At 41.4% G+C, this 24187-nt stretch overlaps 1 protein-coding gene across 2 annotated transcripts in view; it reads right to left on the reverse strand.

Moving 5' to 3' along the window:
* The window catches only part of pmepa1 (prostate transmembrane protein, androgen induced 1), an 82879-nt gene extending 66480 nt beyond the window's left edge, over nt 1–16399 (reverse strand). For both annotated transcript variants that reach the window (XM_031827219.1, XM_031827217.1), the window contains exon 1: nt 15997–16399. In XM_031827219.1, the coding sequence (XP_031683079.1) occupies nt 15997–16102 (106 nt within the window). In that variant the 5' untranslated portion in view covers nt 16103–16399. The remainder of the gene's footprint in view (nt 1–15996) is intronic.
* Between the last annotated feature and the right edge of the window lie 7788 nt (nt 16400–24187).

A 24187-nucleotide genomic window follows, 5' to 3' on the forward strand; every position in this document is an offset into this window, starting at 1 on the left:
CTTGAAATTCACTTCTCGATTGAGGGACCTTCCAGATAATTGTATGTGTGGGGTACAGAGATAGGGTAGTCATTCAAAAATCATGTTAACCATTATTATTGAACACAGAACGGGTCCATGCATCTTATTAAATACTTACTGACTCAAGACATTTCAGCTTTATTTGTTATTAATTTCAAAACATTTCTACAAACAAAACTCCACTTTGACATTATGGCGAATGGAGTGTAGATCAGTGACACAAATTCAGGCACTGTACATAGATAGAGACTGCTACCCTAAGGTGTAGGTTTGAGTACCGGATGTTGGCCGGCTAGTAACAGTAACTAAAGTTCAGGGCAGGGTACTGGGCAGAGGCCAGCTAGTGGTGACTATTTAACAGTCGGATGGCCTGGAGATAGAAGCTGTTTCAGTCTCTGTCCCAGCTTTGATGCACCTGTACTGTCTCTATCTTGCAGATGGTAGCGAGGTGAACAGGCTGTTGCTCAGGTGGCTGAGGTCCTTGATGATCTTCTTGGCCTTCCCGTGACACTGAGCGGTAGATGTCTCGGACGGCAGGCAGTGTGCCCCCGGTGAAGCGTTGGGCTGTCTGCCCCACCCTCTGGAGAGCCCTGCAGTTGCGGACCGTGCAGTTGCCGTACTACGCAGTGATACAGCCCGACAGGATGCTCTCAATGGTGCATCTGTAAAAGTGCCTGAGGGTCTTAGGAGGCTGAAGAAATTCAGCTTAGCCCCTGAGGTTGAAGAGACGCTGCGGCGCCTTCACCACACTGTCTGTGTGAATGAATAATTTCAGGTTGTCAGTGATGAGTACGACGAGGAACTTGGAGCTTTTCACCCTCTCCACTGTGGCCCCGTTGATGTGGATTGGGTGTGTTCTCTCGGCTATCTACTGATGTCCATGAGCAGCTGCTTCGTTTTGTTGAGGGAGAGGTTATTTTCCTGGCACCACTCCGTGGGGGCCGTCACCTCCTCCTTGAAGGAGGTCTCATCGTTGTTGGTAATCAGGCCTACTCCTGTTGTGTCTTCTGCAAACTTGATTGAGTTGGAGACGTGTGTGGTCACGCAGTCATGGGTGAACAGAAGGGGGCTGAGCAAACACACTTGGGGTAGGCCTGTCAGGAAGTCCAGGACCTAGTTGCACAGGGCAGGGTTCAGACCCAGTGCCTCTAGTTTAGTGATGAGCTTTTAGGGCACTATGGTGTTGAAGGCTGGGCTATAGTCAATGAACAGCATTCTTACATAGGTATTACTCTTATCCAGAAGGGATGGGGCAATGTGCAGTGCGATGGCGTCATCCGTGGATCTGTTGGGGCGGATGCAAATTGTAGTGGGTCTAGGGTTTCAAGTGAGGTGGAGATGTTATGATCCTTAACTAGCCTCTCAAAGCACTTCATGATGATAGTCATTTAGTTCAGTTACTTTCGCTTTCTTCGGTACAGGAACAATGGTGGACATCTTGATGCAAGTGGGGACAACAGACCAGGAGAGATTGAATATGTTAGTAAAACCTCCAGGCACATGCTCTGAGAAGAAGGCTCGGGATGCCATCTGGACCGGCAGCCTTGCGAGGGTTAACACGCTTAAATGTCTTACTCACGTCAGCCACAGAGAACGAGAGCTCACAGTCCTCGTGAGCAGCGGTGGACCACGGCAGCTCAGTATTTTTTCCTCAAAGCTGGCAAAGAATCTGTTTAGGTTGTCCGGGAGCAAGGTGTCGGTATCCTCGATGTGGCCGTCTTTCCCTTTATAATCCGTGATTGTCCATGAGTCCCTGCCACATACTTCTCGTGTCTGAGCCAATTAATTTAGACTCCACTTTGTCCCTCTACTGTCGTTTTGCCTTCAATTACCTTACGGAGGGCATAGCTGGTCTGTTTGTACCAACATTGAACAGTTCTTACCACGGGTATTTCCTCAAATTTGCATTCCTGCAGCATTATTTTGTTGACATATATTTTGATTACTGAGGAATTAGGCTAATTGATTGCACCCAAATTGGCAATTTTAAATTGTTAGTATTCATATATTCAATAAATATAGTACCCAACATTCAATTAGGGCCAAACTTATTATATTTTTTACGAGTAAGACACGACGAATCCACAGATCTTTTTTTGCCACCCACGGACCCCCCACACCAAAAACATGTATATAGTATCAGTTTTCTATGTCTGGCAAGTAGTATAGAGCTGTGGCTTGGAGTATTGTTTCTTTATCCTATGTAATGTATTCTCAAAGAATTTGGTGAGGGTTTTGTTCCCCCTGTTCGGAGAAATTTGTCATTGAAGTTGTCCTCACTACTAGATAGTTAATTGGCCACAGCTGAAGTTGGGTACTGCCCAGATTATGCATTAAGTTTGTTCCTAAGGAAACCCATAGATGAGAATACAATGGTGAATGTGCGAGCCTCTAATTTTCTACTTTTCTTCTATGATGATGAGTATTGGATTGGAATTGTGGAGGATGTGAATGATGAAAACATTGAAGGAAAGCATGCATCTAAGTAATCCAGCAAAGTGACTTTCTTGGCAAAACAAAGAGAACACACGTTTTCTACCAAAACAAGCATCATCTGCACCATTAGAGTACCAAACACTGCTACTTGGCCACCAAAATAATATGGGATTTTAACGACATCACTGCAACAGGAGATGCACTGAAGACAGAAAAGAAAGTGAAATAATTAAATTAATAATAAATAGTCCTGTTTTTTGTTTTCATATGATGTTTCTTTGAGATCTATTTGGACAAATACATTCTCCCAACTGTAGCTCTTAATTGTACGTGTATAAATCATTATCATTTAAATATTAAGTTTTGAGTTAACATTGAGGGGAGGGGATTCTTATTTTTTCACCTAACAGCAGGATCAGCACCATCTAGGGGTTAGAACCTGGTATTATCAGGTTGTGTGATGGGACATAGACAACTTCTCTGAAAAGGGAAAAATAAACAGCACCAAATTTGCTGAGAATACATTACATAGGTTGAATAAATATTTATCCAAGCCGCAGCGTCATAATACTTGTCAAACCATAGAGAACAGATACTGTATACTTGCTGTTGGGTGGGCTTGGTATGGGGTCTTGGAGGTCCGTGGCTGGCTTTTGAACATTTATTTTGATTCTTCACATCTTAATCATTGTTAAGAAGAGGTTTGGTCGAAATCAGTATAATATCAATATAACTACAGAAACCATTTCAGAACAATTTGAGATGGTGGGTGTCATAGCTTGCTGAAATCACATGGAATGACCCAAAATGCTATTGAAATGTCATTTGCCATCGCGCGCATGTGGATTTTGTCCAGTCACACCAGATGTGGTCAGGACAAGCAGGTTGAAATATCAAAACGAACTCTGAACCAACAATATTAATTTGGGGACAAGGCAAAACATTATGAAGTATTCATGGATATTCAGCTAGCTAGCTTGCTGTTGCTAGCTATTATGTCCTGGGATAAAAACATTGGGTTGTTATTTTACCTGAAATGTGCACAGCCCTTTTTTCTTTTACTGGATCTTTGTAGAATTTTGAGCCATTTTCAGTCACACAAAATCGTGTGTTCCCTACTCCGACAATTCATCCACAGATAAAAGGGGAAACAAACTAGTAATCTCTCCTTGTTCAGTCTCCTTCTTCTTCTGTGGATTTTATATGGCGGTTGGCAACCAACTTTACGGTGCATTACTGCAACCAACTGGACTGGAATGTTCAACTTTCAATCACCCACATGGGTATATGCTCCTAAAAACCAATGAGGAGATGGAAGAGGCGGGACTTACAATGCATCAAGCATCTAAAATAGAACCAAGGTCTATTTTAGAGCCTAGCTACGCAGATGATCGCTGACGCGCAAGCAGTTTGAATTCAATTATTGAATAACATGTATATGTAAATGTATTTTGCAACACTCACGCATGCAAGGAGACCAGTGTGGTCAGCATGTAAGAGTTTCCTGCACCAGTGAGCTCGGGACAGACACAGCTGTAGGCTATCTGCGCAAGGGATAAGAGGTAATCAGGTAGGCCTATTTTATGACATTACCATTGGATCAGAGCATGACGTTTTTCCCTTTCACGCTGAGTGATTATCGAAGGGAAAGAACTGGAAAGATTTTACAAATATATTGAGGATCTATTGTCAATATCAATGGATGTAAAAACAGACTTGTTTGTTTGCTGTTTGAGGTGAAGAAAACATTACTTTGAGAATCTCCACAGCTCATTAGTGGTGGTGTATTAAACCAATCAGAAACACCATCAGATCCACAAGTGGGCACATTTATATGCATGCATTTGCGTGCAAGCCAGGTAGCCTATAAACCTACTTCTATGCCTGGGATGCAAACTGGTGAGGGCCCAAAAAGGTGACACTTTTTTTTGTTGCACTGAAACATTCAAAAAAAAAATCCCTGCTAGGGGGAAATGCAGGTTTTAACTAAGTAAAGAACAAAGAATATGATCTCTCTCTTTGTGTAAAAGAAAGTGGTTAATGTGAACCTAACACACAGCTAAAAAAAAGAAAGCAATCCAATGTTACTTGTTGCCTAGACTTTACTGCAAATGACACTCAAGTCTTGATAAAAAACAATACACTAATATTGCAGTTAGGCATGACAGCCTCTATAATAGAATGCTTGTAACCAGACAAACACTATAGGAAAAAAACATCTTAAAGTAGAAATAGAATGAAACATGCATTCTATTGTTGCTCTATTATAGTGCCCACTATAGTAGACATTGATCAAGTGCACAAGGCTACATGTGTGCAAAAATAACAATCACTGACTAACATTTTTATAATCCCCCCTCACTCTCACACACACACGTTACTGTCAAGTTCAACACAACAAAAACAATATCTTTGGGCTATACTTCACATTATTACATTGCACACTTTCTGTCTGTGGACATCTGTTCTACAATGTGCCAGCAGAGCCAGATATCAATTATGCCAACAAAGGGTCTCTTTCAGGCAGAGAGTACACCTGGCATACCCCTTGCCTCCGCAATGGATTAGTTCACTGAGCGTGCCATAAAAAAATATATATATATATTTGCTACTGCTGGATAAAAAAATAAAAAATCTTGTTGGACCAATAGCCTATCGACCAAACAATCAACCAGTCGACTAGTTGAACATGCACGTACAGTGGGGCAAAAGAGTATTTAGTCAGCCATCAATTGTGCAAGTTCTCCCACTTAAAAAGATGAGGCCTGTAATTTTCATCATAGGTACACTTCAACTATGACAGACAAAATGAGGAAAAAAAATCCAGAAAATCATCTTGTAGGATTTTTTATGAATTTATTTGCAAATTATGGTGATTATGATTTTTCACTGCCGATAACGATTAAATCAGCCGATTTTTATTTATTTATTTGTAATAATGGCAATTACAACAATACTGAATGAACACTTATTTTAACTTAATATAATACATCAATAAAATCAATTTAGCCTCAAGTAGATAATGAAACATGTTAAATTTGGTTTAAATAATGCAAAAACAAAGTGTTGGAGAAGAACGTAAAAGTGCAATATGTGCTATATGTAAGAAAGCTAACGTTTCAGTTCCTTGCTCAGAACATGAGAACATATGAAAGCTGGTGGTTCCTTTTAACATGCGTCTTCAATAGTCCCTGGTAAGAGGTTTTAGGTTGTAGTTATTATAGGAATTATAGGACTATTTCCCTCTATACCATTTGTATTTCATTAACCTTTGACTATTGGATGTTCTTATAGGCACTTTAGTATTGCCAGTGTAACAGTATAGCTTCCGTCCCTCTCCTCGCTCCTCCCTGGGCTCGAACCAGCAACACAACGACAACAGCCACCATCAAAGCAGTGTTACCCATGCAGAGCAAGGGGAACAACTACTAGAAGGCTCAGAGCGAGTGACGTTTGAAAAGCAATTAGCGCGCGCTAACTAGCTAGCCATTTCACTTCGGTTACACCAGCCTTGTCTCGGGAGTTGATAGGCTTGAAGTCATAAACAGCGCAATGTTCGATGCACAACGAAGAGCTGCTGGCAAAAGGCCCGAAAGTGCTGTTTGAATGAATGTTTACGCACCTGCTTCTGCCTACTACCGCTCAGTCAGATACTTAGATACTTGTATGCTCAGTCAGATTCTATGCAACGCAGGACACGCTAGATAATATCATCAACCATGTGTAGTTAACTAGTGATTATGATTGTTTTTTATAAGATAAGTTACCTTGGCTTACTGCATTCGCGTAACAGGCAGTCTCCTTGTGGAGTGCAACGAGAGAGAAGCAGGTCGTTATTGTTTTGGACTAGTTTACTGTAATGTTGCAAGATTGGATCCCCGAGCTGACAAGATGAAAATCTGTCGTTCTGCCCCTGAACGAGGCAGTTAACCCACCGTTCCTAGGCCGTCATTGAAAATAATAATGTGTTCTTAACTGACTTGCCTAGTTAAATAAAGGTTTAAAAATAAATAGGCGCCCAAAAATACCGATTTCCGATTTTCAAGTTTTCATGACATTGGCCCTAATTAATCAGCCATTCCGATTAATCGGTCGACCTCTAATGCACACACTAATATCCTCCCTTTCTCTCGGTCACTCTTTTCCCAGAACTGAATAACCCAAATAAATTCTAAATTCCAAAAAAGTCTCCCCAGTCTGGCATTCTGGCCAGCTTCAGACAACAAAGGACATGCATGTTAGTGCCTATCCCCCTAGGGCTGGGGGCGAGGGAGCAGGGGCAGAGGCAGGGGGGGGTGACTGGATGGGAATGGAGCCCAGGACTACACTGATAACAACTGAAGGGGGTGGGGAGATAAAGCATTATACAGCTCAGAGCTCGATCTGCTTGCTTGTGGCCCCTTATTCCCTGTACTGTACACAGGCAAGTCCTCACAGGGGCCCAATGGTACCCACAGATAGAGCCATAGGGGGAGAACTGAAGGGAGTTAAAGAATCGAATAGTCTTGATAAGTAGGGTTAGTGAGTAAGGTCTGTGGTCAGGACTCACTTTGTGATTTTTCCCGTGTTGCTTGCAGGTTTTGCCAGGTCTTGTGTCTTCCACCTCATTTCCAATGCAAATGGATGCCGGTTGGCTAGCTAGCTCACGCATAGCCGGTGTGTCAGAGCAGATGAGCAAGGACTTCAAAGGGAAGAGGCTTGTGTTTTTTCAATGACTGGGCAGTGAGTGGTACTGATGAGATCATTGGTTTTGGCTGCGGCCTAGTTCGGTAACCCATGGAGATGGGGTTAGGTGGGGATGGTGGGGATGGTGTACACAGGGTTATAGAGTGACTAAAATAATCATACCCTGCAATTACTGTACATGCAGGATCCGGGGAAGGGGGAGGGAGGTATGAGGGGAGGGAGGTAAATTTGAAGGTATGAGCAAATAGTAGACTCCCAAAGTTACATTCCTTCAACCTGAGTCAGAGATCTTGACTCCTGGTAACGGTTATGATATAATATAGAAATGAGGGTTTGATTAAAAATGGTTTCACATGAGCAGTCACACAAGGTCTGGAATGAAATGGTGCAACACTCTTACTTTCACCCTGACCCAAGTTCAGAAAGTATTGTACCTCCCCATTTCCCCTCCCCATTTAAAAGTGTTTTTGTCCATTTCATGACCACTGAACATGACCCTGATGTTGCTACATTTGGGTAAATTATAATTAAACCCTCTATTAGGCCTCTGTAACCAGAATAGGTCACTTTTGACTTGCTCCTAATGAGGAAAAAAAATATTCCTCCATTTACAAAAGAACAACATGTGTAGAAGGCATAAGAACTAATGGTAGCCTAACCATTAACAGGTTACTACCCACCTCAAAAAATTCCAATCGAACCACTGTCATTTCATTGAAGTAATTGTGTTGGATTAACGGTTCATTTTATCCGATTCTAAAATAATCTAAACACTAAATGGCATAATCAACCAACCATTGTCATGTTTGCACCTGACTGAAAAAGAATGGAAAAAGGAGAATAGCACTGTGTGGGAACAAGTGATAGAGAGAAAGAAGAGTGAAGGAGGGAGGGAGTTACTGAACAAAACCTGTATCCTGTCCAATGGAATATTCTTCATGTTCTCTTGAATTAGTAGCAGATTTGATTCTCTGTTTTCTTGGGTATGAGGAGAGGGGGAGTTGGGGTAGGGGGGCGATGTGAGCTAGACTTTCCTGGGTGGTCCGTCTTGTCACTGCCTGGGCCTGTTCTATGCCGGCCAGACGGTTACAAATCATAAATCATTTGTTCTTCAAAACAAGTAAATAGGAAGTGCTATTCCAATAAACATAAAATGGTGGGGATTGTGTTAGCGGCACTGAAAAGAAGGTGTCTGATAGTTAAAATAACGCTTAGGATGGCAATAGCTTCAGTGTTCTATTTCACAAGACTGTATCCAATTAATCATACTACATCCTATTTAGTACATGTTTAGTGTACCCTATGCAAGAATAAAAAGATGTGCAGTATATAAAAATGTGTCATAATTGGGGTATGCCTTGAATGACAGGATGTCATACTTAATTTAGCCTTTTCATGTAGTAGGAATTCACTGTACACTTTTCAGTAAGAGAATCACCCTTTTTAGACCAACAATTCAATGCAACCAGAAAAGGGGACGGCTGTAAGAGCAAAAGTTAACAAATGGTGGTCGATAACATGATGGAGCAATAGAACATTTCCTTAATATGGATGAACAGTAGCATGTTGGCCTAGTGTGTAACTGTAGTATGTAGGAGCTTACTGCATACATTATACTAACAGTATGTTCTAAGTAGTAGGCTATATGTAGTACAAGGTAAATACTTTTAGTATGAGAATCCCGACACAGCCAATGGGGTGACGTTCCCCACGAGACACTGAAATGTATTTTGCCAGCATTTAAGAGATTTACAGCATGACAAGAAACACATCAAAATAGACCTAGTGGTTTCCAACGATGAAGGACAGTCTTTGTTGCTCACCCAAGTCCAATTTGATCACAATCAAGACTGTACTTCACAATAAGAAAGAGCAGAATAGATTTTAATTTAAAATCACCTCAACCTCTAAGCTGCTGCGCTCTGATTCCAACAAATCTGCCAACCTGCAGATGTGCTCTGTTCTCTAAAGAATGACAGTCACTTGAAATTCAGACCTATGAGAGCTAGTCAGACAGACTCTCTCCTTACCAATGAAAAGAGAACAGAGAAACAAGAGAATGCATGAACGAACACCTCTTTGGGGGAATATGGGCTCTTATGCAGATTGCTCAACTGAAGACCTGCTAAGACAAAGAGAGAGAGAGAGAGAGAGAGAAAATGGTGTCGAACGCAGAACATTCCACGGTCTGTGGTTGGTTATGTTCCCCGATGCCTGTTTTCCCAACTGTCTACAGAGCAAGGATGCAGGAAAATTAAGTTGCGTGCCAGACTCCCAGCCTGGTTCACAGGTGTATGTGTGTGTAGGTGTACTGTGTGAATTCCCATTTCAAAAGAAAAGCCCTTGCTCTTAAAAACAGTATACAACCCTAACTACAAATTAAATTAGAGTGGGCACAATACTAGGCCTATTTAAAAATTACATTCTTTAGCGACAAATGATTAGGCCCATCTTGACTGCACTGGATCCCTCCTTTCTTCAAACTTTTGTGTGAATAGCAAGAATATGGACAGAACCCACACCGTATCATATTATTCATTATCAAATGTTACAATTGATTGAGAAATGAATTCCCCATGGAAATTAGTGAGACAACCATCCCTTGCCCAAGGCCCTTCCTTGTTTCCAATCCTTCTGAGAATTTAAGGTTGAATTAATGTTTGTAAGCCTCATTAGCTTTGGCGAGACTGACTGCTCTGTTGGTTTCACACCTCCAAGGCATTATTTTGACGTATACACCAAACTGCTATTAGTTAGTTGGTTGTAGAGCAGTGTTTACTGTGGTTTATACCCCGGAGGACATTGACATGCCTATTAGATTGTTTTCACATTGACAATAGCAAAGGGACATTTGAGAGGTTAGTCAAGAGGTATCAATTCTCGAGAGCCAATACTGTTGTATAAAGTCGTAAAATTAGAACGTCTCAAGAGCTACCTCCGGAGGTTGTGCACGACACTCTCCCAACAGTTTCCCCCCTTCCGATCAGGGTAGTGTATTGTCTTAGTTGAGCTCAACACTCCTACAGTGTAAATGATAATAGCAGAGCAATGTCTTTGAAACAGCTGAAATGTATAGACATTTTGGTTATAATTTAGACTTGTTTTATTGAGTTTTTACCTGAAATTGCAGTAACAGCCCGTTACATTCTGAAATTGTCACAGTAGCTGCCGCCTGCCGGCTGCATTGAGCTTATCTAAATCTATGGAAGCCCATTTCTCAACCGTTTTTTTTTATGTCAATACTATATTTTTTTTAAATGATAGTAAATCATACAAATCTGGGACCAGATTTTTTTCTAATCAGGACATGTTTTTTTTTTTGTCCTGGAAAAACTCCTTAGCGAGGATGAAAACAAAAACCCGGTTAAACAAATCATGAGGTGAATCAGTCAAAATAACAGTACTTTGTCCCTCTTTTCAACGCTTGTGTAAATATTTTTTTATTAAATCAAATGAAAAGTGCTAGGGCAAATAGAGGGCAATAGTAATGGAGTCTTTTTGTAGACACTTACAGAAGCTAACTCTGCCATGGCTTGTTGGACAAAGCCTATGGAGAAATTGTTTGTTTTGGATAAACATAAAAAATAAGGTCTGCAGTAAACCAAGGCTTAGATCTTATATATTTTGTTTTATGAGAATCTCATCAGCTAATATTACTGTGTGAATTTTGATGCATTTATGTAATAAAAACAAGTAAAAAGGTTGCAGCCTGAAACAAACAATATAACATCCTTGCATTTTCCTTCGAGCTGGGAAGCAGAAAGCTCTCTAAGCTAACTAGCTTTTTGGTGGACAGTAGCGTAGACTAATCTGCGTGGTCGACATAGTTACGTGAAAAAATGTATGACTAATGTTGTAGTTCCATTTCTGACAGTTAGCGACTCATTAGCAACTCGTTAGCAACTGACATTTTGAGCACGTAAAGGCTTCATAATTCATGTCACGTTAACTGACTAATATTATCTCATAGAACAAAATGAAACATATAAGATCTCCTAAACCTGTGTTAACCTTATTTTTAGCATATATCCCAAAGCTCCATTCCTTTCCCCATTAATTTCGCCCATAGGAATGCTCAATGAACTAGAGGTAGAAAATGCTAACTAATGTCTGTTTTTTTAGGACTACAAGCTGGCAAGTTTATTACACGTTTGTGGCAGCCCTGATGTGCTAATTTCTACAACGTGGACAGATGGAAATTGCCATACAATACTACAAATGAAGAAACAACCTATATGTATGTATTTTTTTGGGGGGGTGGTGGGAAAGGGCTTCCATATAAAACAGCTGAGGTCCCCAGTGAATTATACCCAAGTTCTCAGTAACAATTTGATTTTACCACAAAGCCTAATGATTTGCATGATATTGATAAAAATTGGTTGGTTGTAATGTTAAAAGGTAGGTCTACTGTACTTGTATATTCATATTAGAGGGGTAATTGTTCATTTTGATATGCTAACATTACTTGATGACATGCTGTTAGCTTTAGCTAGCAGTAACTCTGTGCTTTTGTCTTGAAGTAAAAATGTCTACAGTCAAAGAAAAAAAGTATTGACATGCTTGTGAAATGTTGCATTATTAAAGAGATTAATATGGTTTTGTTGCAATAATTAAGTGTAATATGGTAGACGCATGAAGAGTTGCTTGCATAACTTTAGCTAGTAGCTAGCTATGTGAATAGTTTGCTTGGCCTCCTGGCTAGTGGCTATTGTGACATTTACAGTACTTTTGAGCTGCGACGCAAGAACGTATACCGAACCCTCTCTCGGCTAGTGACATTCCCGTCGCTAATGTAAATAGAAAAGTGTATAGTTGAAGTCGTAAATTTACATACACCTTAGCCCAAAAAAATTAAACTCAGTTTTTCACAATTCCTGACATTTAATCCAAGTAAAAATGCCCCGTTTTAGGTCAGTTTAGGATCACCACCTTATTTTAAGAACGTGAAATGTCAGAATATTAGAGAGAATGATTTATTTCAGATTTTATTTCTTTCATCACATTCCCAGTGGGTCAGAAGTTTACATACACTCAATTAGTATTTGGTAGCATTGTCTTTAAATTGTTTAACTTGGGTCAAACATTTTGGATAGCCTTCCACAAGCCTCCCACAATAAGTTGGGTGAATTTTAGCCCACTCATCGTGACAGAGCTGGTGTAACTAAGGCAGGTTTGCAGGCCTCCTTGCTCACACACACTTTTTCAGTTCTGCCCACAACTTTTCTATGGGATTGAGATCAGGGCTTTGTGATGGCCACTCCAATACCTTGACCTTGTTGTCCTTAAACTAAATTGCCTCAACCTTAGAAGTATGCTTGGGGTCACTGTCCATTTGGAAGACCCATTTGCGACCAAGCTTTAACTTCATGACTGATGTCATGAGATGTTGCTTCAATATATCCAAATAATTTTCCTTTCAAGTGATGCCATCTATTTTGTGAAGTGCACCAGTCCCTCCTGCAGCTAAGCTTCCCCACAACATGATGCTGCCACCCCCATTGCTTCACGGTTGGGATGATGTTCTTCGGCTTGCAAGACTACCCCTTTTTCCTCCAAAACATAACAATGGTCATTATGGCCAAACAGTTCTATTTTTATTTCAACAGACCAGAGGACATTTCTCCAAAAAGTGAGATCTTTGTCCCAATGTTCAGCTGCAAACCATAGTCTGGCTTTTTTATGCCGGTTTTGGAGCAGTGGCTTCTCCCTTGCTGAGCGGCCTTTCAAGTTATGTCGATATAGTCGATATAGGACTCGTTTTACTGTGGATATGGATACTTTTGTACCCATTTCCTCCAGCATCTTCACAAGGTCCTTTGCTGTTGTTCTGGGATTGATTTGCACTTTTTGCACCAAAGTACATTCATCTCTAGGAGACAGATTGCGTCTCCTTCCTGAGCTGTATGACGGCTGCGTGGTCCCATGGTGTTTATACTTGCATACTGCTGTTTGTATAGATGAACGTGGTACATTCAGGCATTTGGAAATTGCTCCCAAGGATGAACCAGACTTGTGGAGGTCTACAATTTGTACAGGTTTTGGATTATTTATTTTGATTTTCCCATGAAGTCAAGCAAATAGGCACTGAGTTTGAAGGTAGGCCTTGAAATACATCCTTTAGGTCCACATCTAATTGACTCAAATTATGTAAATGAGCCTATCAGAAGCTTCTAAAGCCATGACATCATTTTATGGAATTTTCCAAGCTGTTTAAAGGCACAGTCAACTTAGTGTTTGTAAACTTCTGACCCACTGGAATTGTGATACAATGAATTATAAGTGAAATAATCTGTCTGTAAACAATTGCTGGAAAAATGACTTAGTTTGTTAACAAGAAATTTGTGGAGTGGTTGAAAAACGAGTTGTTGTCATCACTCCAACCTAAGTGTATGTAAACTTCTGACTTCAACTGTATGCACATATTATGTAAATAGACATTTCACCCCCATAACTCTATTCAGTGAGAATAAGCCCTTAAAAGACAAACTCATATTTCACTTTTTGGGGGACAGACCAAAACCGATTAAAAGAAAACCTAAACCTCTGCCTTTAGTGTTTGTATAATGGGAGAGTATCGTTTTACGATTAATTAAAGTATCACACTCGCTATCTCGAGCAGAGTAAAGTCTTTTCTGAATCCTCTTGGAGTCGGTCTTCAAAGCACTTGCTGGGAAGGAACCAGAGACTAGACAGAATCAAACGATCATCAACAGGAATTCATCACAAATCAAGAAACAATTCAGCCCTCTAGTCTGGGCAGTGAAAAACAGCCATAGAAGGTCCGTTTTTATCAATTACTTTATTTAGGCTAGATAACTTGGTATAGTGCATCAAACGCTCTTTTCCACCAGTGTTTATTATCATTGCATCGAATAAATTGGGTACATTTTACATTTTTGTCATTTAGCAGACGCTACATGAGTATCAGAGCTACTCACAGGAGCAATTATGGTTAAATGCCTTGCTCAAGGGCACAACGACAGTTTTTCATCTAGCCGTCTGGCCTGCTCTGGGATTCAAACCAGCGACCTTTCGGTTATGGCCCAACGCTCTTAACCGTTTAAAGGCTACCTGCCATGAAATTGTTAAGCAGTATTTGGAAGCTTAGAAATATACAGCTTCACTGAAGAAATAGGAGGAAAAGAGGAGTGTGTGTACTGAATAAGTGCATTGTATAATGTTGTGACAAATATCATCTGAGATTGAGAGGAAGTGTGGGTTGTCAAATATCTTTCATTGGCTTTCTGCTCTTTAGAACACCAGACAGCACCAAATCGAAGCTTGAGATGAGCTTCCCACCACCACCCACACAGTCAGATAAGCGTTGAAATTGATTTCAACATATTCTTTTAAATGCTCAGAGAGATAGAGCATTCCCAAAAAGGCTGAGTTTTTGAGTAACAGAGGCAAACAAAGTGAATAACCTAATTCTGGCCGTGGTATTTAGATTTTCCATTTATCTGATTTTGAAGCTTTGTCATCCACCACGTCTCATTCTTTCGGGGGGCTGTCTAGACAAAACGCAGTGGCTTCCTAATGCATTTGTTTCTGATAATGGAAACACTTTCAGACATGCACCTTTTACACTTCATCTTCAGTCAAGACTGCCCTACCACAGAGAAACAAAGCACTACAGACAGGATACAAGAAGGCACTTTTATTATGGGGAAACCAAGATCAGATCACGTTCAAAATTCCATAATTGCACCGGGGGGGGGTGAATTTTGTCTCTTTCCTGGCTAATAATATTTTTGTGTGGAAAAGAGGAGACTGTATGCAGGAGACATGAGCTCACAGTCCATTACTTTAAGGAATTCAATATGTCCAGATCAGTCCCAAGATATCCAGACTGGTTGTCTCTTTGGGAAAACTCTTATCAAACCAGGGACCATCTCTCGCTCTTTTTTATCCCCTCCATCTCTAGACAAAACATCATGTAGTTCTTGCAGGCAGAGCTTAGCACAACTGTCATTATAGGAAATTCCACTTTACTCCTAAATTAGTTTGTGACTATATCGAATCTCTATTATAACTGAATGACATTTCCGAGTGGATTTAGAAGAGACGATACTAATACAATTATTGTTAATGTCTAATAATCACCCCTCTACTCTAATTAAACTATTTCATAAATATATATAAATAAACATATTTATATTTGTAAACCGATTTATTGTGTTTTATTAATTCATTATGAATCCCTGGTAGAATAATCAATCTACTGATTTAAATATGCAAAATGTTGTGATAAAAAAAGCCTCTCATGCCACCATTAAATATTTGGCCCACTGGCTGCCTGGTATGATCAAGATTTAGGTTTACAAGATCACTCCAATAACCAGAATTAATTCATTTGCTTTCATTGTCCATATACATACACAATACATGTACACGGTTTGTATTATAAAATGTCTTCACTGAGCCACCTTTTATGGAAGTATAATTGACCTTATTTAGAGCCAATTACTGGAAATCAGAGATAGCCAGACGTCTGGCCTGCACAAGAGTCAACTTTGTTATGACGACCAGATAAGCTTTCATTTCATCATGTCAAACCACGGCAGACAGTCTAGACCTTTTTTAGTTGACAAAAATCCCCAAGACAAAAAGTAGCTGTGACATGTTATGGCTGAGAAACGTTGCACATAAAAACCGGGCAGTCAGCCAGACATTTTGCTGAATTGAAAGCAGAAAGAGCTTGCATAGATAGCTAAGCTAGCTAGCCTACCAGCCACGCAATGGAAGTCTGCGAGACCTAACAGACAGCTTAGCTTGGTTGACAAGCTTGGTCATTCGAAGTGGGAAAGAAAAGTACAGAAAAGTAGCAGCTTGAACATAACAAAAAGTACTTACTGATCTCCATGCTTTGGAATGAAGTCGAGCGTTTGCAGTTACATGTACAGGATACATTGGTCTGGATGGCCGCTGTACCGTTTATTAGACCCATGAAGTTGAACATTTAAATCTGGAAATGTAGAAGAAAAACGTATCGAAGATCTCTCTCCAGTTCACTTCTCTAGCGCGCGCGACGGTGCAGAAATCACATAAAAACGATATTTTCTTTCTTGGTAAATTCTTTGCGGGTGGAAGTCAGGGGTCTGGGGTCACAGTTGCCTTCGTCCTCCCCCCCTCCCCGGGCCGCAGCCTGCCGTCGGTACTCCAGTATCTCCGATGTTTGTGAACAGCTTGTGCTACTTTGTATCCGTCTGTCTGACGGGCTTCTGAGCTCACCTCATTCAAGTCCAAGTCGGCTGAGCTCCTCTTGGGGCGGGGCTTAGAGGCAGACAAGATTACGTCAACACCAGACTTGAACTGGCAAGAGTGACAGGATGTCTGGCCAATCGAATCGCAGTCTGAATGCCCACACAGTTTATTGTAGCCAATGTGCATTGGAAGCTGCATATTAGATTCAGACAGTAATTTTCATTCGTTTTGGAAAAGAAAATCAAACTGAAACACCAATCATACACTGATCAATTTAATATATTTTAATTTTAGTGTTCAAAAAGAGTAGTAACATGCTCTGTTTCAAGCATTTGTACTGCACATGGGTGGGCTTACTGGGCTATAATTAAAACGTTCTTGCATTTAATATTATCCAACGCAGTACATTTTGTTCTAACTTTACCACAGCCTCATTTGCTTGTCGTCTACTCTAATGCAAATAGATTAATGGTTTTAACGATGACATAACAATGTCTTGAAAGCCGCATGACTGTTCAGTGACCCAGAGAAAGAATAGCTTCTTCTATGTCTGAAGATATATAATAGCCTATATGATTTTCTACAATGTACATACATTTCAGACTATCATTGCAGATCTGTGTGATTCACATTTTTATTTCTCACATTTTCCAACGTAGCTAAACATTTGAGTGAGGTTTTTTCCTTGCCTGAGTAGCCTTGTTTCGGTGTCAAAATCAAATTTAATCATCTAGTGTTCAGCAAAATAACAACACAATGTCAAATACAGGTAGCCTAGTGAAATAATTAACATCCAATCACATTAACCGTTACTCTCTTGCGGGAATTCCACTAACAGGCCTTATGTAGCCAAACGTAGCTGCTGCTCATATTGGTATCTGTACTGATGGCGCAAAAGCCATGACAGAGAGACATAGTGGAGTGGTAAACGCGTGTGTGCAAGCAGTTGCTCCCGACGCAACTTGTTTTACACTGCTGCATCCACCGAGAGGCTCTTGCGGCCAAGGGAATGCCTGACAGCTTGAAAGACGTTTTGGACACAACAGTGAAAATGGTTAACTTTGTTAAAGCAAGGCCCCTGAACTCTCTTGTATTTTCTACACTATGCAATGATATGGGCAGCAACCATGTAACGCTTTTACAACATAGAGAAGTGCGCTGGTTATTAAGGATGCAAAGTATTGACACATTTTTTTTTATGAGAGCTTAGTTTGTTTTACTGACCATAATTTTCACTTGTCTGACGGCTTGCATGATGACGAGTTTCTCACACGACTGGCCTATCTGGGTGAGGCAACTATATTCAATGTGCGGTACAAAATTGAGGCTATGGTTAAGAAGTTGGAGCTCTTCTATGTCTGCATTAACAAGGACAACACAGGTCTTTCCATCATTGTATGCTTTTTTATGTGCAAATGAACTCAAGCTTACGGACAATGTCAAATGTGCTATAACAAAGCAGTTGAGTGAATTGGGAGTTCAATAACTGGATTTGTTATCCCTTAAATTTGATTTACATCAGAAGCCACTGCCAGATTTCTGGATTGGGCTGCGCTCAGAGTATCCTTCCTTGGCAAATCGCGCTGTTAAGACACTGATGCCCTTTTGCAACCACGTACCTATACGAGAGTGGATTCTCGGCCCTCACTAGCATGAAAACTAAATACAGGCACAGACTGTGTGGAAAATGATTTAAGACTGAGACTCTCTCCAATACAACATTGCAGAGTTATGTGCATCATTTCAAGCACACCCTTCTCATTAACCTGTGGTTAATTTTATATGTAAGATGGTTAAGAGCAAAATTATTGATTATTATATTATTATTTGTGCCCTGGTCCTATAAGAGCTCTGTCACTTCCTACGAGCTGGGTTGTGACAAAAACTCACACTCATTCTTATGTTTAATAAATGTATCATACAGTGTGTTTGTGACAGGCTTACAATGATGGCAAAAAACATTTGAGAGTGCGCTGACCCCGGTGCTAGAGCGTTGGTACGCAGCTTGAGGTTGAATGTTTGAAGGAGTACGGGACTATAAAACATTTGGGAACCACTGGACTAGAGGAATAGCTGCCCTCCAAAAATATGGAAATACAAGGCAAGTTCGCATTGAACACCATTTTTTTCTAAGGGGGGAAAAAAAATTGTAGTATGATGCACTTGTTTCTTTTTATGGATTTAAATGAAATATGTAACATTTTGACTGGTGACAAAATTCACTTGGGGCATATTCACTAGGAACCAAATGTAAGAAAAAAGGCAGGAATGGGGAGAGACTAACCTGAATTTGTCAAATAAAAATAAAAAACATTTTGCTACGGTTTACAATTGTGTGCCCTAATGAATACACCCCAGCCCAGGGTCTGACAGAATGGAACGGCCATGTCTTGGTTGTATAGTACTTCCCAATTGATGTATCTGTATTGCAATGCAATGGATGTCAAACCATCTCTGTCATGCCTTATTTATAAACGCAACATATTTGCACATGATGTATAAACAACCATTATCTTTTCTCTTTAAGGCCAACAAGACCACAAGTGATGTCAACGTTGCTTCAACCGACATCAAATCTATATTTTTTAAATCTATATTTTTAAAAACAATTTAAATACCTCCGCCAAACCCTGCTATTAAGTACAATGTTACATTTGTAGGTTTGGCCAGAGTTCCTCTGTTGCGATACGAGAACCTTCCAAAAGGACAACCATCTCTGCAGCACTCGACTAATCAGGCCTTTATGGTAGTGGCCAGACGGAAGCAACTCCCTCAGTAAAAGGCACACCAGCCCGCTTTGAGTTTGCCAAAAGGCACCTAAAGGACTCTCAGACCATGAGAAAAGAGATTCTCTGGTCTGATGAAGCCAATATTGAACTCTTTTTGCCTGTATGCCAAGTGTCATGTCTGGAGGAAACCTGGCACCATCCACTCTGTGAAGAATGGTGGTGGCAGCATCATGCTGTGGGGATGTTTTTCAGCAGCAGGGACTGAGACTAGTCAGGATCGAGGGGAGGATGAATGGAGCAAAGTAGAGAGATCCTTGATGAAAATCGGAGGTCCTGAGCGCTCAGGACCTCCGATTAGGGCGAAGGTTCACCTTCCAACAGGACAACGACCCTAAGCACACAGCCAAGACAACGCAGGAGTGCCTTCGGGACAAGTCTCTGAATGTCCTTGAGTGGTCCAGTCAGAGACCAGTCTAACATCTCTGAAGAGACCTGAAAATAGCTGTGCAGCGACGCTCCCCATCCAACCTGACAAAGCTTGAGAGGATCTGAAGAGAAGAATGGGAGAAACTCCCCAAATACAGGTGTGCCAAGCTTGTAGGGTCATACCCAAGAAGACTTGAGGCTGTAATCGCTGCCAACGGTGTTTCAACAAAGTACATTTCCAAAAATGTAAAAAAAAACTGTTTTTTGCTTTGTCATTATGGGGTATTGCGTGTAGATTGGTGAGGGGAAATCCTTTTTAGAATAAGGCTGTAACGTGGAAAAAGTGAAGCGGTCTGAATACTTTCAGAATGCAATGTATATAGCAAAAGAGCCTGGAACGAGGTTATGTTCCCCGCTGTTTTCTGACCAGGTAATAGTAGTTCCTTTTGTGACATCAACAAACACAACAAAAAGATGACATACATCAACATATTTTGATACGGTTTTAATCTGCGACCGGATTCATTTTCCCGGCCATCCTCACAAATAAAATAAAAAATAAAAATGTTGTTCCACTTCACGGTTTTCACCTATGGAGGGCATTTGATTGGTTTGATGTATTGTGATGTGTCATACATTTACAATGGTTTTCCACACCTTTTTAGCTATTTCCTGCCAAAGGATGTGTCCCTTTGCTCAGTTGGTGGATTGTGTAGCCATAGTGTCCCGTCCCCCCCCCCCATGTGCGTCTCTGCTGGGACAGCTTTAGAGATTCCTGCTTTTCTACAACCAAGACAGCCATGACTGCAATTATTTCACATAGAAGTTTACTTCCAATGAAGAAGACTTTGTCAATAACGTACTAAATCATGTGAAAGGATGTAATTCAAATAAGTTGACTTACCCACATAAGTATACCTGGATGCACATGTATCAACTTGGAAACATGGTTTGCTTTGTTTGGGCTAATGGCTATGGCTAATGGCTTCTATCTGAGCGTGTGGTAATTGTCTGCAATTCACACCTCCCAGTATAGATGGTGATGATTATCATAACGCTCCGTGCTCTGCCCCTCTTTTCCGCCAAACATTCCTTTGTTCTTTGAGCAGCTTTGCTGCGTGAGCCAGGCGGGGGAGAGGAAATATAGCGCTGCTCAATTCATGGCCATGTCGCCGACGCAGGCAGTATCTCCACTTCAGTCTGCGGCATCATTATTTTTGACAGCTTGGTTTAAATGTGGCTATGAAACCTGCGTTAACAGACAAGAATTTGCCATTGGCTGATGAGTTGCATTTCCTGAGTTCCGAATGGGCAGCAGAATGCGCCCATAGACCACGATGACGTATAACATCCTGGGCTCTATTTTAAACAAATCTAATGCAATGGTAAATCTTAGCACTAGCAGTAGTGTTATAGGTTCAGGGGTGTGTCAGAAATATTTGTGCTATTTTCACAACCGGAATTATGGGCTCATTATTTAAAACATATTTTTATTTAACCAGGTAGTCTAACCATGTTCTCATTTACAACTGTGACGTGGCCAAGAAAGCAAAGCAGTGTGACAAACAAAAATAAAATAAAAAGAGAGTTACATGGAATAAACAAACATACAGTCAATAATACAATAGAAAAAGTCTATATACAATGTGTGCAAACGAGGTAGGAAAATGGAGATAAGGCAATAAATAGGCCATAGGTGCAAAATAATTACAATTAAACACTGGAGTGATAGATGTACAGAAGATGAGTGTGCAGGTAGAGACACTGGGGTGCAAAGGAATAAAATAACAGTATGGGGAGGAGGTAGTTGGATGGGATATTTACAGATGGGCTATATACAGATGGGCTATATACAGGTGCTGTGATCTGTGAGCTGCTCTGACAGCTGGTGCTTAAAGTTAGTGAGGGAGATAAGTCTCCAGCTTGAGTGATTTTTGCAGTTCTTCTAGTCATTGGCAGCCAAGTACTGTATGGAAAGGCAGCAGAAAGAGGAATTGGCTTTGGGGGTGACCAGTGAAATATACCTGCTGGAGAACGTGCTACGGGTGGGTTCTGCTATGGTGACCAGTGAGCTGAGATAAGGCGGGGCTTTACCTAGCAAAGACTTAGAGATGACCTGGAGCCAGTTGGTTTGGTGACGAATCTGAAGCGAGGGCCAGCCGACGAGAGCATACAGTGGTGGGTACTATATGGGGCTTTGGTGACAAAACGGATGGCACTGTGATAGACTGCATCCAATTTGCTGACTCGTGACGGAGGCAATTTTGTTAATGACATCGCCAAAGTCGAGGATCGGTAGGATGGTCAGTTTTACGAGGGTATGTTTGGCAGCATGAGCGAAGGAGGCTTTTTTGCGAAATAGGAAGCCGATTCAAGATTAAATTTTTTACTGGAGCTGTTTAATAATGTGAGTCTGGAAGGAGAGTTTACAGTCTACACCTAGGTATTTGTAGTTGTCCACATAAGTCAGAACCGTCCAGAGTAGTGATGCTGGACGGGTGGGCAGCGATCGGTTGAAGATCATACGTTTAGTTTTACTTGCATTTAAGAGCAGGAGTGTTGTATGGAATTGAAGTTCATCTGGAGGTTAGTTAACACAGTGTCCAAAGACGGGCCAGAAGTATACAGAATGGTGTCGTCTGCGTAGAGGTGGATCAGAGAATCACCAGCATGCAAGAGTGACATCATTGATGTAGACAGAGAAAAGAATCAGCCAGAGGATTGAACCCTGGGGCAACCCCATAGAGACTGCCAGAGGTCCGGACAGGCCCTCAAATTTGACACACTAAACTCTGAGAAGTAGTTGGTGAACCAGGCGAGGCAGTCATTTGAGAAACCAAGGCTGTTGAGTCTGCAAATAAGAATGTGGTGATTGACAGAGTCGAAAGCCTTGATCAGGTCAATGAATACAGCTGCACAGTACTGCCTCTTATCGATGGCGGTTATGATATCGTTTAGGACCTTGAGCTTGGCTGAGGTGCACCCATGATCAGCTCGGAAACCAGATTGCATAGCAGAGAAGGTACGGTGGGATTCGAAATGGTCGGTGATCTGTTTGTTAACTTGGCTTTCGAAGTCCTTAGAAAGGCAGGGTAGGATAGATATAGGTCTGTAACAGTTTGGGTCTAGAGTGTCACCCACTTTGAAGAGGGGGATGACCACAGCAGCTTTCCAATCTTTAAAGATCTCAGACGATACGAAAGAGGTTGAACGGGCTAGTAATAAGGGTTGCAACAATTTCGGCAGATAATTTTAGAAAGAGAGGGTCCAGATTGTCTAGCCCGGCTGATTTGTAGCATGTCCAGATTTTGAAGCTCTTTCAGAACATCAGCTATCTGGATGAAGAATAAATGGGGGAGGCTTGGGCAAGTTGCTGTGAGGGTGCAGAGCTGTTGACTGGGGTAGGTGTAGCCAGGTGGAAAGCACGGCCAGCCGTAGACAAATGCTTTTTGAAATGATGGATTATCGTAGAGTTATCGGTGGTGAGAGTGTTTCTTAGCCTGAGTGCAGTGGGGAGCTGGGAGGAGGTGCTCTTATTTCCCATGGACTTTAGTATCCCATAACCTTTTGGAATTTGTGCTACAGGATGCAAATTTCTGTTTGAAAAAGCTAGCCTTTGCATAGTGGTTCCTAACTTCCCTGAAAAGTTGCACATCGCGAGGGCTATTCATTGCTAATGCAGAACGCCACAGGATGTTTTTGTGCTGGTCAAGGGCAGTCAGGTCTGGAGTGAACCAGGGGCACGCTTATTTAAGATTGTGAGGAAGCCACTTTTAAAAGAATAACCAGGCATCCTCTACTGACGGGATGAGGTCAATATCCTTCCAGGATACCCAGGCCAGGTCGATTATAAAGGCCTGCTCGCTGAAGTGTTTGACAGTGATGAGGGGTGGTCAGCAGAGGTATATTTGGAGGGCAGGTTGGTTAGATGGCGTAGCAGTAAAGACGTGTTTTGTTCGTCCTCTCATGTACTTTTGTATTTTTCGTATTTTTGGAATATATATTTCAATTTTATTTTCAATCTCTTTTCAATTTTACCTTCCGGTAACCTGCCTCACCCAATGTGATACGGAATCGCTATTACTTTTAATTTTAGAACACATTCAAGAACCTCCAGAAGCTAACCAGCTAATTAGCTACAAGCTATTTGGTCATTGTTAGCCACTATTGTTAGCCACTGCTAGCGGCTTTTACCTTCTGCACAGATACCAGCCCTGTTTTTAGCCTGGATAATACTCGCCAGTCTACCAGTATCGGACTGTCTCTCCACAACAACGCCGGATTCCTGCCGGAATCCCTGGACCACTACTTCTGATCCTCACAGCTAGCTTGCACCCAGTACCGAAACTATCCCTGAGGCCCACCTCCCGGCCTACTCAGCTGCTCACCCGAACCCCACTCATACACGGCTAGAGCCCAATACTCCACCGGATCCTTGCTGCAAACTCTGGACCTTGGCACCGGATCACCGCTGCTACCGATTGGCTATAGTGGCTAACGCCACTGCCACGAAGCTAGCACCAGTTAGCCGTGAGCCAGGCGCATCTCCCGGCTAGCAAACAAAATTCTACAATACCTCTTTCGCCATCTGGCTTGGATTCTCTATCGACACGGCGCCCCGCCGCACCACCACGACTGGTCTGCCGACGAATACTCCATCCGCTGTGCCTTCAACCGGCCTCCGT

This window comes from Oncorhynchus kisutch, linkage group LG1 (assembly GCF_002021735.2).
Source record: "Oncorhynchus kisutch isolate 150728-3 linkage group LG1, Okis_V2, whole genome shotgun sequence".
NCBI lineage: Eukaryota > Metazoa > Chordata > Actinopteri > Salmoniformes > Salmonidae > Oncorhynchus > Oncorhynchus kisutch.